Consider the following 15,433-nt stretch of genomic DNA (forward strand, 5'->3'; position numbering starts at 1 on the left):
TGGGAACATCCAGATCATCAATTGTAACAGCACCTCTTTGTGAATCTTGTGGTGAATCCGCCATAAGTTCCAATGATTGGTTTTGCTGAGTAACACGGGGCCTCCTTGAGTAAACAATTAGTTCACTTTGTTGTTGGACTGATTCTCCCCCTTGACCGAGACCTGTGGTTGTATCTGGTAGGGGTAATGGTGGAGACTCAAAGGATGGTAAAGTGGATACTGATGGAGAATGGGGCAAAGACACAGGAAGAGATATCGAAGGATCCCAATGATTATCTTCAATTAAGTTCTCCCCCTGAAGAGAATCATGGGAATAGAATGATTGATCTTCCAGGAATGTAACATCATAGGATACATAGAATTTTTTTGTGACAGGATTGTAACATTTATATCCTTTTTTAGTGGGAGAGTATCCTATGAAGATACATTTAATGGCCTTTGGATCAAGTTTTCCCCGAGTAGGACTAGTATTATGAACAAACACAGAACACCCAAATATTTTTGGTGGGAGAGAGTTGAGTAAACGAATATGAGGGAATTCTTTTTGGAGACAACTGACTGGTGTACGGAATTTGAGGGGTTTTGATGGAAGTCTATTGATTAAATAGGCAGCAGTTAATACAGATTCTCCCCAAAAATGATGTGGAACAGCACTAGCAAACATGAGTGATCGAGCTACCTCCAACAAATGACGATTTTTTCGTTCTGCAACCCCATTTTGTTGTGGGGTAGATGTACATGAGCTTTGATGAAATATGCCATTCTGAATGAGGTAATCTCCAAGAATCTGTGCAAAATACTCTCCCCCATTATCTGTGCGGAGTATGTGAATGTTGCATTGGAACACATTCTTTATCATTTTATGGAACTGTTGAAACACATACCTGGCATCAGATTTGTTCTTCAAGAGATAGACCCAGCAAGCACGAGTATGGTCATCTATGAAGGTGATGAACCATCTCTTGCCTGTTAAATCCACAACCCGTGATGCTCCCCAAATATCACTGTGAACAAGATGGAACGGTTTGGAAGGTTTGTAATTGTGAATAGGATAATTTTTTCTGGACTGTTTCGCAAGAATACATGACTCACAATGGAAAGAAGAAGGATCTTTATTGAGAAATAAGTTTGGATACAAATGTTTCAAATATTGAAAACTATGATGTCCTAAGCGTTTGTGCCATAGAATTACATCTGAATTTAACGAACTAGACGCAGAAAGAGATAGATGTGGTTTTGGCCTTGGAGAAGAATCAGTGAGATAGTAGAGACCATGTCGTTCTTCAACATTGCCAATCATCTTCCCCGAAGACGGATCCTGAAAAATACAACAATCACAAAGAAATGTTACTTTACAATTTTGATCCTTAGTTAACTTACTAACAGAAAGGAGATTATATCTTAAACTCGGAACATGAAAAACAGATTTCAAATAAAGTCCTTGGTAAAAAACATCTCCAACTGCAGCCACAATTATTGTATTCCCATTTGCCAATGAGACTTTTATCTCACCATCACATTCTTTATAATTCAAAAAAGTTGTATGATGTCCTGTCATATGATCTGATGCACTGGTGTCAACAATCCAGTCATTGAGATCATCTTTTCGTGATAATAGAGATGATGAGATATTACCTCGTTGTGCAATTGTTGCTGTAGGTGTAGAACCTAATGCCTCGGAAATCTATTGCTGGTGAAGAAGAGACCTTAAAATCTCCATTTGTTCCGGTGTGAAAGCTGTTGTGTTAGGCTTCTTTGTCTCAGCAAATTCGGCTACATGAGCTGAAGGGTTGCCTTTCCTCTAATTCCGTGGTTTCCAATCTGGAGGTTTTCCATGAATGTCCCAGCAAGTCTCCTTTGTGTGATACGGCTTTTTGCAGTGTTCACACCACTGGTGGTTTTCTTTTTTCTTCTGAGGTTGAGACCGAGTAGATGCAAGTGCAGATCCTTGAAATTATTCCTCTAGGATTCCGTTTGAGGATGGGTTCAGCATGACTTTCCTCCTGCTTTCTTCTCGTCAAACCTCAGAGAACACCTCACGAAGTGAAGGAAGGGGTTTGATTCCAAGAATACGACCTCGTACTTCATCCAGGTCTTTATCGAGTCCTTGAAGAAAATCAAATTCTCGATCTTTCTCAAGGACTTGATTGTACAGTACTCCATCATCAGTACACTTCCATGGAATTGTATAAAACAAATCCATTTCTTGCCATAGATCAATCAGCCTGTTGTAGTACCCTGTTACTGACATTGATCCATGCCTTGTGTTCCGTACGAGAGAACGAATTTCGAAACACTGAGACGTGTTTCCAAGATCTGAGTACATCTCCTGAACAGCCTTCCATATTTCGTGAGCATTCTTGTAAAACAGATACCTACGTCCTATTTGCGGCTCCATGGAATTGATTAACCACGCCATGACAATGGAATTTTCAGCTTCCCATGTCTTGTAACTCGCATCACTGCTCGCTGGAGGAGGGATTTCACAAGTAAGGTAACCCACTTTTCCTTTTCCTCGAATCACTAACAAAACGGGTTGAAACCATTCACGAAAATTGGACCCATTTAATTTGTGTTGGGTAATCTGCAGAGAATGGCTTATGTCAGAGGTGGTGAAGGAGGTTCCAAGGGATCTCAATGCATTCATGGTTGAATCTACTACTGTTGAGTCCACTGTTGATGAAGAATGGCTCGTTCCAGACATTGTCGCAGGCTCTGATACCATGAAAACAGAAACAAATGTTTGAAGATTTCTGTTCTAATTTCATTGAGAAGATCTGTACAAATATATACAACTTCTAAGAATTGATCTAGGAGCTATTCTAGGAAACTAACCCACTAATTTAGCTTAAAGAAAAAAAGGAAACTACATCACAACCTAAAAAAAGGAAAATAATCACAGCCTAAATAAGAAAATAAATAACTAAAAAAACAGGAAAGATTCTGACTCAGATTCCACAAGGAATAATCCTTGTCATCCCTTTCCAACATAAGCCACCCGAACACAAGGTGTAAGCCTCCTTAAGAGGAGGGGGGTTAGGAGGAGGATGAAGAGTAAGGGGGGATCTCATTTTTTCTTTATTTTTAACAAAAATCTTTTATATTAAGAAGAATAAAGATGCATAAAATTAGTTAAAAGGGGCAGGGGCAAACCACTTTCTTTCCCCTTATCTTTTCTTCCCTTCCCTTTCCTTTCCTTTTCTTTCCTTTTCTCTTTTTTTTCTTCTCTTTCTTTTTCTTTCCCTTCCCTTTCTTTTTCCTTTCCTTTCCTTTCCTTTCCTTTACTTTTTTTTCTTTTTTCTTTTTTTTGTCTTTTTATATAAGATGTGCATGAGGCGCATGAGGCATACACCTCTAGGACGCCTCATGAAAAAAGCGTAGGCGTACGTCTCAGAGGTGTCAGCGCCTCTAGCATATGCCTCGGGGCATTTTGGGAGAGATGCACCTCCAGGTGTACACCTCCCACACCTTTTAAAACACTAGGTTGGATAGATCCACTTGACCTTGAGCTCAGTTCAGGTTCAAGTCTAAGGCCCAATGCTTAGGGCCAAGCTTAGCACCCATGCTAAGGGCCTTATGCCAGGCCCAGGCCTGAAATGTAAGCTCAGGCCCAAGTAGGCATGGGCTCAAGCCGAGTCGGGCCTAGTTCCAAGCCTATGATTATAAGTGTGATTTAGATTATAGATTTCAGATTTTGAAAATCTTATATTTAAATACATGTATTTAGGTTTTAAAAACATGTCATTTAAATTTAAAAGATAAAAATACAAAAAGACATTTAAATAGTTTGGTGATTTAGATTTTGAATTTTTTTTGTTATAAATTTTTAAATGTCTTACCTAAGTGATTAAATTTAAAGATTAAAATTCGCATGAGAATGGGGTTGTTTCTGTCATGTTCTCAGGCCCAATTGGAGTGGGTGACTCTCTCAGAGCTGAGATCCAATCAGTTACGGTAGGAGTCCAGAAAGCTAGGGAGATGGATATCAAAAAACTCATAATTGAAGGGGATTCGGAGGTGGTGGTAGGGTGGCTGAATAAAGACGACAGTGGTTTATGGAGTTATAGCAATGTGAGGAGGAAAGTCAGATGGCTGGTTCGAGAAATGGAAGTTAAAATCAGTTGGGTAAAAAGATCAGCTAATTCTTTTGCTGATGGGTTAGCTAAGCAAGGGGTGGACAGGGTTTCAATGTTCTGGACACAGATGTAATTTAAATTTTCTTTTTGTCCTTTCTCTCTTGTTTCCTTTCTTGGGGCTCAAGCTGATTTTGGAAGATAAGAAAGTTTGTCTTCCCCTTTATAAGTTTATTGTGATAATTAATGAATTGTGTTATTGATCAAAAAAAAATATTTGGACAATCACCATTTGCAATCATGATACTATTAAAATTCTAGTTTAACTTTTATGACACCAAGACAAGTATGGGCATTATATTTTATATTACATAATATGATATAATATATATGTGCATTGCAGGCCGGGCCAGGCCTGAGGTGTTGGTCGCAGGCCTACCAGAAATTTTTGGGCCTGATGCAGGCCCAAGCCAGACCTAAACACAAAACCTAGACCTAGGTCCAAGCCCAAAATTCCAGGCCAGGGCTGATAATTATCAACTCTAGCCCCTATATATATATATATATAGCTGGGCCCAGGCCTACCCCAGAAATTTTTTGGCCCAATGCAGACCCAAGTCAACCTACACACAACCTAGGCCCAAACCCAGAATTTTCAGGCTGGGCTGAAAATGATCAATTCTAGCCCAGCCCACTTGATTTGCACCCACAACTGTTCAAGCCTTCTACTACACTTCAATTTTTCTTGCTTTGGTAGGTAAGGCATATTCAATTTTGCAGATTTCATCTGATTCGAAATATTGACATTTTTCTTTCAAGTTTCAGACGCTTCCTCAGTCGTCATCTTCAACACCGATGATGAATTCAATTGTTTATAAATCGCTGGCATCAGAGAGGATGTTACCTCTGTCTGGTCAGGGTTCCAAATGTTGATCCTGATTCTGAAAATCCCCTCCCCTGCACTACCTCCACAATTCTTGGAGCCTTGAACCATTCTGAAACTCTTTCATGGCCACTCTTCGGAGCATTTACGTCTTGACAAGGTTTTCATCTTGCTTAATTAGCTTTGAGAATTTATCACACACGCCCCTAATTAGCTTAGGTGTAGCCAGATTCCATAAAAGGGAAGATAAACCTCAAACATGCATGTCCACATCCTGCTCTTCCCAACTTTCAGCATTCATGCTAGGGTTCGACTTGAATAGCTTAAATCTCCCTCTCATAGTGAAACCCCCAAAGATTTCAGCATTCACTGCATATCACCACCATCTTGTTGTCTCCATAGAGAAGAGCAGAAATCATTAAATGATAGTGTTAAAATTGTAATGAGATTTTGTTTCAAGATGTCCCAGCTCGGCTTTCTTCCATTTCGCATATCACCTCCCCCCATATAGCCATATGGTAAGGATCCAAACATTATCATTGAAACAGCCAAGGAGCTTTTGATTGCACAGGTGTGACAATTCATCTCAAGGAGTTTACTTTTATAGGATTTTCCCCTGAGGATGCAAATCCAAATCTTCAATCTTCAATCTTCAAAACTCAAAAGTATTTCTTGCTTCACCAAAAATCACTCCTTGGAATTCCTTTTGGTTCACCTCCCTCTCCATCTACAATTCTTTTAAGATTCCCCAAGACATTATCCAACCAATTGCATTTTCCTGTCAGTATGACAATCAACTTCCTCTCGCCTTTGCCAAAAAAAACAGTCCAATTAACACAAGGTGTATATTCCTGTCATTATTGATTATCATCTAAGCAAAGTAGTACATGCCTTTCTCTGCATATTTATTCCATCTTTGTTTGCTCCCCAATGATTCAACCACAAAACCTGTTGAGTTTGGGCAGATTTTAAGTTATTGGACCCAGCTTTGTTTTATTTTATTTCAGTTATTAAGTTAGGAAGTTCTTGGGCCTTAGGCCCATTAGTTTATGTTATTTTAAGTTGTGACTGTTCAGCTACTTAGAGTAGCCACCCTACTAAGGGTAGTTTTGTAATGTTTCATTCTTTTATTTGAAGTATATAAATCAAGAGGGATTGGCGGCCAGATCTATTCAGTTCTGGCGACATCCCACTCTCATTTCTTCTTCTCTCTCTTTCTCTCTTGCTGAAACCTTTCAGTTTCTACTACTTTTCTTCACAAAGAATACATCAGAATTAGTTATCAGCAATTTCTACTTGGTATTAGAGCAGGCCGAAGGTTTCTTGAGCTGCTCTATTATGCAGCCCTAGATCGGCCGACTACATAGTTATATGAGAGGCTGATCGAAGACCTCAGATAAGCCCAGTTTTTGGATTTTTTGGTGGATCTGTTTTTTCCTGTAGCCAGTCTAGGGTTTCCCATCAAATTCAGGAAGAACTGGAGAAAGGGGGAGAGTCCTGTTTTTGTAGGACTCTTTAATTTTGACCAAGGAAGTGGCGCCCTAATTTTTTAGGGTTACTTGGAGTTTTCTGAAGGGGGTGGTTCAAGTCCCATCTGTTTTGGAGGCCTCTGGAGGGAGCAGCTGCTGCTTCTCTCTCTTCTCCCGCACCCGTGAAAAAGGAACCTTTTGTGGGAGGACCATCTAGGGTTCCAGAAGGGTGTGTGGTGCCTAAAGGGAATTATTTCTTTTTTATTCATCTCAAAGTGATTTTCTAACCCGTTTTTGGAAATAATGGAGGGTCACAGAGTTGAAAACAAACCGAGAAGTGAAATGGGACAAGGGGGAGGAGGTGTTGGAGACCTTTTCAGGGCTGGGACCATCACTACATTTAAGTTAGATGGTACAAACTATTTAGAATGGTCACAATCTGCAAAGATGGTCATTGGTGCTCCTGGGAAGTTGGGGTATATCACTGCTAAGGAAGTGAAACCCGAGATTAACAGCTCCTGGTGGGTACAGGAAAATTATATGGTAATGACTTGACTGTGCAATTTTATGCTGCCCTATATAAGTAAAAACTTTTTGTGGGCAAATACAACTAAGGAAATTTGGGATGGGGTTGCAAAAACATACTCAAAGTGAAAATGTTGCTAGGGCCTACAGTTGAGGAACCAAATTATTGCTACTAGACAGGGAGATAAACCTATTGTTGTTTATTTTTAGGCCCTTAAAACCCTATGGCAGAAGATTGACCATCTGGAGACAGTGGTTTGGGAAACTACTAAGGATGCAGCTGCCTACCAAAAGCTCTTAGAGAAGAATAAAGTCTTTGAACTTATTGCTGGTCTTAATCCCGAATATGACATTGCAAGGCAACATATCCTTTCCAGGGATAGTGTTACTCTCTCTCAAGCATATAACTTTGTATCAGGGGAAGAGAGTAGGAGGAATGTAATGATAAAGAATTCGGGTCTTGACCAGTCAGCCATGGTCAGTATTGTGAAACCTAAACATAGTGGAGACCGGGGTGGCAATGAAATCAAGAAGGAAGATAAGGACCTAATCTGTGATTACTGTAAGAAGCCTAAAAACACGAGAGATACCTACTGGAAGTAGTGTTTTAAAAGGCGTGGGAGGCGTACGCTTGGAGGCGTGCCTCTAGGCGAGGCACTCCCAAAACGCCCTGAGGCATATGCCAGAGGCGTTGACACCTCTAAGGCGTATGCCTCTTGCGCTTTTTTCATGAGGCGTATGCCTCATGCACATCTGATATAAAAAGACAGAAAAAAAAGGAAATGAAAGGAAAAGAAAAGAAAAGAAAGGGAAAGGAAGGAAAAAGAAAGAGGGAGGCTTACGCCTCTTGCGTTCTGAACTACGCCTTACGCCTCTAGGTAGTGTGAACGCCTCCGTGTTTTAAAACATTGGCTGGAAGCTTCATCCTCACCTTGCACCGAATAGACTCAAAAACAAGAAGGAAAATGTTAACATGGCAGTCACTGGTGACTTACCTAGCCCTCCTACTACAGCTACTTTGGAGTCTGTTGCAGCTGTTGCGGTAAGGGCCGAACTTGAGAGATATGGGCAATTACTAAATCAGCAAGATACAGTCAGCCCTAATCCGTTATCAAGTGGACAGCTAGGTATAGGTGGTTCTGGTGGTGGACATTCTACTTTCTTTGCTCATACAGGAGGTAGTCCACATGCCACTGCAAACTATGTTTCTACTACAGGTAAGGAGGGACCTCCTTGGATTATAGATTCTGGAGCCTCAGAGCATATGACCCACAGTTCCACTATTTTCTCTTCTTACCAACTCTGCTCTGGCAGAGACTGAGTTTCCACAGCCGATGGATCCCACGTTCCCATTGCTGGGAAAGGGTCTGTCAAGATTACTGATTTCATTTCCCTACCCTCTGTCCTTCATGTACCCAGATTGAGTACTAACTTATTATTTGTTAGTAGTCTAACTAAGAACTTGAATTGCTCAGTGATTTTTTCTCCTAGCCATTGTGTTTTGCAGGATCTGGTTTCAAAGAGGATGATTGGGAGGGGTCGTAAGGTGAATGGAATCTACCTTCTGGATGCGCTTCCTCATCATCAAAGTCATCATGTTAGCAGGGATTTTGAGTCAAAGTCTGTGGGTCAGATTATGCTTTGGCATAATCGTTTGAGACATTTGTCTTTTCCTTCTTTGCATTTCTTGTTTCCAAAGTTATTTAAGTCTGCTAACTTGTCTAGCTTAGAGTGTGAAAGTTGTCAGCTTGGAAAACATTGTAGACATTCATTTAAATCTAGTAATTAAAGGTGTTCATCTGCTTTTGATGTTATTCATACTGATGTGTGAGGACCATACCATGTTCCTTCTATGAGTGGCTAACGATATTTTCTTTTATTTGTGGATGATTTTTCTCGGTATTCTTGGATTTACTTGATGAGATCCCGTGATGAAGTACCGTCCTTGGTTCACAGTTTGATTAGATGGTGCTAACACAGTTTGGGTAGGAGTGAAGGTGTTCAAATCAGACAATGCCAAGGAATATTTTGAGAAGAACCTTGCTTCATATCTATTAGAGTATGGAGTAATTCATCAGAGCAGTTATTCTTACAGTCCACAGCAAAATGGTGTAACAGAAAGGAATAACAGACACATTGTTGAGATTGCAAGGAGCATGATGATCACATCTACTGTTCCAATTCATTTTTGGGGTGACACAGTTCTCACAGCAATCTTTCTAATGATCACATCTACCGTGCCTCCTTTTTCCTGACGGGGAGATGTCCACATCTCTCTCAGGGTTTTTGGTTGTGTTTGCTTTGCTCATGTTCTTGGTCCTCACTGCTCGAAGCTTGATCCGAAGGCAAAGAAGTGTGTTTTCCTTGGGTATGCAGAAAATCAGAAAGGATACCGTTGCTATGATCCAATCTTTGGGAGTTGGTCTAGAAGGATTCTTCTAGAAGGATTCTTCTAGAAGGACTCACCTTTTTTGAGTCCACACCTTTCTTCTAGAAGGATTCTTCTCAGGGGGAGTGTTTTGGGGAAGGAAGTGAGCGGTCTATTCCTCTTCCGGTTCCAATCCCTAAGTCCACTCCTGTGTCTGACTCTCTTGTGTCTAATCCTCCTATATCACCTACTTTACCACCTCCCTTGTGTCCTGTTTCTCACGACAGCGCTTTCGACTTCACAGGGAGGTTGATTCCACAACAGAAGGACCCACATCACTTCCTATCGGTTCCTTGGAGACTCCAGATTCGGCTGACACGGACTCGGGTATTCCTCTTGATCCCTCTGATGTTTCAATTCCTATTGAAACCACTAACCCCATTATAAATGACCTGGACCTTCCTATTGCACTCAGAAAAGGGAAGAGAAAGTGTATTGCCCATTGTATCTCATAGTATCTCTCCTACAGTGGACTTTCTCCTTCTTATCGTGCCTTCCTTTCTTCCCTCGACTCTGTGTCTATACCCAAGGGTGTCAGTGAGGCTCTCTTCAAACCCGAGTGGAAGACAGCTATGCAGGAAGAAATTGCAGCTTTAATTAAGAATCAGACGTGGGAGATTGTAGATCTACCAGAGAGCAAGGAGATTGTTGGATGCAGATGGGTTTATACAGTTAAATACAAGGCAGATGGAAGCATAGAAAGGTATAAGGCTAGACTGGTTGCAAAAGGGTACACTCAAACCTATGGCATTGATTACTTACAGACTTTTGCACCAGTTGCAAAAATGACTTCTGTCCGGATCCTTCTCTCTTGCTGTTACATGCTCTTGGCCTCTTTTCCAACTAAATGTAAAAAATGCCTTTCTTTATGGAAATCTACAAGAAGAAGTGTATATGGATCTTCCTGTTGGTTTCTAAGTGATGCTGAAAAGGGGAAGGAATGCAGATTGAAGAAGTCTCTTTATGGTTTAAAACAATCTCCCAGAGCATTGTTTGACAGGTTCAAGAAGGCCTTGATTGCTTTTGGTTATACTCAGACTCAATCAGGCCATACTTTGTTTGTGAAGCGAAGGGGGTCCCTGGTGTCGGTTTTGATAGTTTATGTGGATGACATTGTAGTTACAGGAAATGACCTGAGTGAGATTGACAGTTTGAAGAAGAAACTGCACAAAGAATTTGAAATTAAGGATCTTGGGAAGTTGAGGTATTTCTTGGGCATTGAAGTTGCAAGATCAAAGCATGGAATTTTTATTTCTTAGAGGAAGTATGTTCTAGACCTTTTACAAGAAACAGGGAAACTTGGAATAAAGGCAGTCAGTACTCCTATTGATCAAAATCACAGAATTAATGCATTAGAAGGTGAGCTAATGAAAGACAATGGGAGATATCAGGACTTGTGGGGCGGCTACTATATTTATGTATGACAAGACCAGACATCTCTTATGCAGTAAGTGTGGTGAGTCAATACATGCATGCCCCACGAGTCCAGCATTGGGAGGTTGTTGATAGAATTCTTGCTTATCTGAAGGGACACCCAGGCAGAGGCATACTATTTGCTGACCATGGACAGTTAAAGCTAGAGGCTTACATAGATGCTGATTGGGCAGGATGCCTTGATGACAGGAGATCTACATTAGGAGTTTGCACTCTTGTTGGGGGCAATCTAGTTTCGTAGAAAAGTAAGAAACAAACAGTTGTGGCAAGGTCAAGTGCACAAGTTGAATACAGGGCCATGGCAAATGGAGTTTCAGAGCTTCTCTGGATCCGTTCCTTGTTAGGAGAAATTGGTATTGAGGCAGAAGAACCTATGATGTTGTACTGTGATAATCAGGCAACAATTAACATTGCCCACAACCCAGTTTAGCATGACAAGACAAAGCACATTGAAATGGACAAACATTTCATAAGAGAAAGGGTGACTTCAGAGGAAGTTTGTCTCCTACATTGCTTTTGATTTGCAGCTTGTTGATGTTCTTACAAAAGGTGTTGCAAGAAACAAGGTGGAGCATGATCTACGCAAGTTGGGAATGTGTGACATTTATTCCCAACTTGAGGGGGAGTGTTGAGTTTGGGCAGATTTTAAGTTATTGGGCCCAGCTTTGATTTATTTTATTTAAGTTATTAAGTTAGGAAGTTATTGGGCCTTAGGCCGATTAGTTTATGTTATTTTAAGTTGTGACTATTCAGCTACTTAGAGTAGCCGCCCTACTAAGGGTATTTTTGTAATGTTTCATTCTTTTATTTTAAGTATATAAATCAAGAGGGGTTGGCAGCCAGATCTATTCAATTCTGGCAACATCACACTCTCTTTTCTTCTTCTCTCTCTTTCTCTCTTGCTGAAACCTTTCAGTTTCTACTACTTTTCTTCACAAAGCATACATCAGAATTAGTTATCAGCAATTTCTACTAACCATTTCCAGAGGAAGCAAGAACTGCCTCCATGATTTTAGCATCTAATTGCCAAAAGAAGAAAAGTGATGGAAGTAAATCTTTTAGTTTCAATGAACAGGAAAATGAAGGTAATAACAATAAAAGGATAGTGATGAGAACAAAACAAGGAAAAAAATGTTGAAGTAGGAGGGAAGATGGAGCAGGGTGAAGGAAAGCTTGAGTGATAACAGAAAGGAAAGGAAAGAAATATAAGAGCAAAGTGGCAGATCATTGACAACAGACCCTTAGGCTATGTTTGGTTTGAAGGAAAAAGTAGGGAAAGGAAAGGAAAGGCAAGGAAACCTTTACCAACCTTCTATAGGTTTGATATCTTTCCCTTCCTTTCCCTACCTTTTCCTTGAAACCAAACATAGCCTTAACTTCAACAGAATTAGGAGAAGATTTAGATGGTCATAATCAGAAACGGTTGGGATCTGCCTTCTTAGTTGTCTTTCACTTCCACTTACCAAAACATAGCACATAAATACAGGTATGAATGTCTTATCCACTATATCTTATGAATAACAAAACAGATTTATTATTGAAGCTGAAAAGAGTACAAGATATCAGTCATACCCAGAGATTGAGATGACCATGAACCAAAAAGGAAAAAAAATATATACAGAAGGAACAAATGGAAACCAAATTTCAGATTTTCTAAAACCAAACCATCAAAATTTAGTTTTCTAAGATCCTTTCCAGTACTTGTAATTTATTCTCCTAAATTCTAATAAACAAAATATTTATGAAGTTTCTTATAATAAATACCAAATCTGTTAAAATGTATCAAGCTACCAGGATATAATAGCTCTCAGGGCACCTATGCCTAGCCCAGAGACTAGAATAAGAAGTGAACATGGTGATGCAAACCTCAAGAAAGGATGCTGCAGCTGGATCATTTGGTGAAAATGAAATGGTCACACGCTTTGCATTTGTAAACTCAATATTGGACTCAATCTGCAAAAATCAAAGGAGCCACTCTTAAGGAGAATCATAAATTAATAAAATAAATTAGACAAGCCACTCAGAACACATAAAAAACCCGAAAATTCCAGCTGGCTCATCTAGTAAAGTCAGTGGCTGTAGACCCACTGGCCAGGGATCAAGTCCCACCTTTACTCCCCAAGTTTGCATAATAAAAAGAAAACATAAAGATACCTGACGAATGAGCTGTCTCATTTCCCGGCGAAACCTCTCAGCTTTGGTAGTCTTACAAAAGCTTCGTAACCGGACAGTTGGAATAAATGCCAACTCAAAGAAAGCAACAGAATAGCTCCATTGAGCCAAATGTTCAGCAATCTCTTCAACCACAGAGAAAACACATGCCTCCTGAAATGCACGTGTCTTTAATGTTGGCTTGCTTACCTGCAACAAATTTTCCCCATATTCAATTAGCCTAGTTTACATGCTATGATGGCTTACAGCACAAGCCCACACAAAATATACCTTCAACAAGGTACGCAAATCTACAGCTTTGCCAACACCCCCTGTTGGTGGTCTATTCAGTTCTTTCATTTCCAGCATATCCAAAAGCAGCATGGAAACAGGGATAAAAGTACCCATAGAAGCTGCAATTCGATTAAGCATTCTAACGCACTTCAACCTCAGAGGGAAATAACGTGCACTTGGAAGCAAACGAGCCACCCCAGAAATTATTTGTGTCAGTGGGTATGCAAGTGGACGAAAGTCTGCCTCAGAACTGTAGGCACAAACAGCCCCAGTCCAGAGCTCAAGGCAATTCATGAACTTCCATTCATAAACTTTCAAAACTGATTCCTACAATACACAAACATGAAACTAGGAAATCATAATTGCCATTATACACAAAACACATGCACAAACGCAGAAGTGGAAAGCAAATAAAAGTTCATCCATTGGAATACGGGAACTTATTATAGATCCTAACTTCTAAAATATAGAGTGCTATTTTGATGAAATAAAATCAGGCAAATTTTGATATCTAATTACCTACTGTGCCATTACTTCAGGAGTAGAAGCTCAATAGATAAGAAAAGTTAAATCTGAAATAAAGGATAAATTGACAATAACAAAGAAAAACTACAAAGGGATGTGAGACATAATTAATTGAAGAGATGAAAGAAAAACAGCATTGATTTCATGAGAATGTGATAAACCGTAACTACATTATAGCTAGTCTCAGTTATCCAGGGTCTTGGGAGGGTGGATTGGATAAGGACCTATCTCTGGCATTTTTACCAAAAAGTGGTCATACTCAGACACAAACTTGCGTTCTCAAGTTTACCAGTCTTATTTTTACCATTGCTCCAAGCAATGGCTTCTCTCAAGATGATAAACCTAGTAATAAAAACAGTAAACCACAAAGGACTAAACTGCATCAGCATAGGAGAGCAACCTAGTTATGGGAAATTACCTTCTTCTTAATCGTATATGCCTCTCGTAAAATCATTGCCAACTGCCGAATGAAAACAAAGGCATGCTGATACGCAGTTTGTAGGTCCACCCCGTAAAGTTCAATGACACAATTCCCAAGAAACTGAATATGCTGCAATGTCGTTGCATTTACAAACCGGCAATTTAAAACATAGGCCTTGTATATTCCTTTGAAGTATTCATCTAAGCAATCTGCACCCAACCGAATGCATAAATCTCTTATAAATAGAAAGGAAACAACAGGAAGGGCCCCTCCACCTGTACCCCAGAAGTGAAGAGTAACCTGCAAAAATAAAGTCCTAAGCCATTTAAAAGCAACTACTTGAAAAAGAAAAGGAAAAAAGAATCCAATTTAAGGCCTGTCTTGCAATTTGAGCTATTAACTTAAGCATTAATTTTACTGTTCATCAAAAAAAAGCAACATTTTGAGACATTTGGGAGGGTTAATGACCCAATGCATCCTGACAACATCTGTCCTGTAAAATGGTGCACATGTTAATTGATCAGGAATGACAACCAATGGCTACAGTGAGGAGTTGTCTGGGGCTTGATAAATCCTGGGCCTTCAAGCATAGAAAATGTCATTAGATACTGTAATGGCTGCATCAAAACCATATTCTCATGCCCAAAAGGCATTGGAAACTTCACAGGAGCAGAATTCCTAGCAATCCAACCACAAGGAATAAGATTGAGTAGGCTACTAAACATCACAAGCTTAACCGCGGAAGGAGATCCAAAGGTTGTAGTGGGATGGATGAAAAATAACATGGGAATGTGGCACTACAGAAACACATTGAAGGAGATCAGAGCAATTGAAGGTGGATAAAGACTGGTTATGTAAAAAGGGTCTGTACGGTCACCCTTTGGGAATATCTACTACTACTATAACAACATACTGTCTTTTTCTTCTTTTCCTATAACAAAAATAAGAGTTCAGCCCCTATATTTTTTGAATTTTCTTTTCCTTCTTTTTTTTCTTCTCATGAATATGTTGACTTTCTATACTTTAACATGTACTCTATACTTTTCTTATGAAAATTATGAAAAATTATTAAGGAAATATGGCTATGGTACAATAAGGGGTGATCAGATTTGAGTGTGAAGTCTGATTTGAGTGTGAAGTGCAGGAAATCTTTTTCTAGTAAGGAAATAGTAAGGTCAAAAGAGGAGGAGATGGAGGAGGAGAAGAACTTCGTGGAGGCAAGTCGATGGA

At 39.8% G+C, this 15,433-nt stretch overlaps 1 protein-coding gene across 1 annotated transcript in view; it reads right to left on the minus strand.

Moving 5' to 3' along the window:
* LOC104610147 (Noc2p family) overlaps positions 1 to 15,433 on the minus strand; it is a 35,204-nt gene that overhangs the window by 10,236 nt on the left and 9,535 nt on the right. The window contains exons 5-8 of the mRNA XM_010276636.3: positions 14,201 to 14,503; positions 13,255 to 13,584; positions 12,967 to 13,173; positions 12,679 to 12,765 (exon numbers count right to left, since the gene is read on the minus strand). Coding sequence (XP_010274938.1) covers positions 12,679 to 12,765; positions 12,967 to 13,173; positions 13,255 to 13,584; positions 14,201 to 14,503 — 927 coding nt within the window. The remainder of the gene's footprint in view (positions 1 to 12,678; positions 12,766 to 12,966; positions 13,174 to 13,254; positions 13,585 to 14,200; positions 14,504 to 15,433) is intronic.

The sequence above is a fragment of the Nelumbo nucifera genome, chromosome 4 (assembly GCF_055504915.1).
Source record: "Nelumbo nucifera cultivar China Antique chromosome 4, China Antique-T2T, whole genome shotgun sequence".
In the NCBI taxonomy this organism is placed as follows: domain Eukaryota; kingdom Viridiplantae; phylum Streptophyta; class Magnoliopsida; order Proteales; family Nelumbonaceae; genus Nelumbo; species Nelumbo nucifera.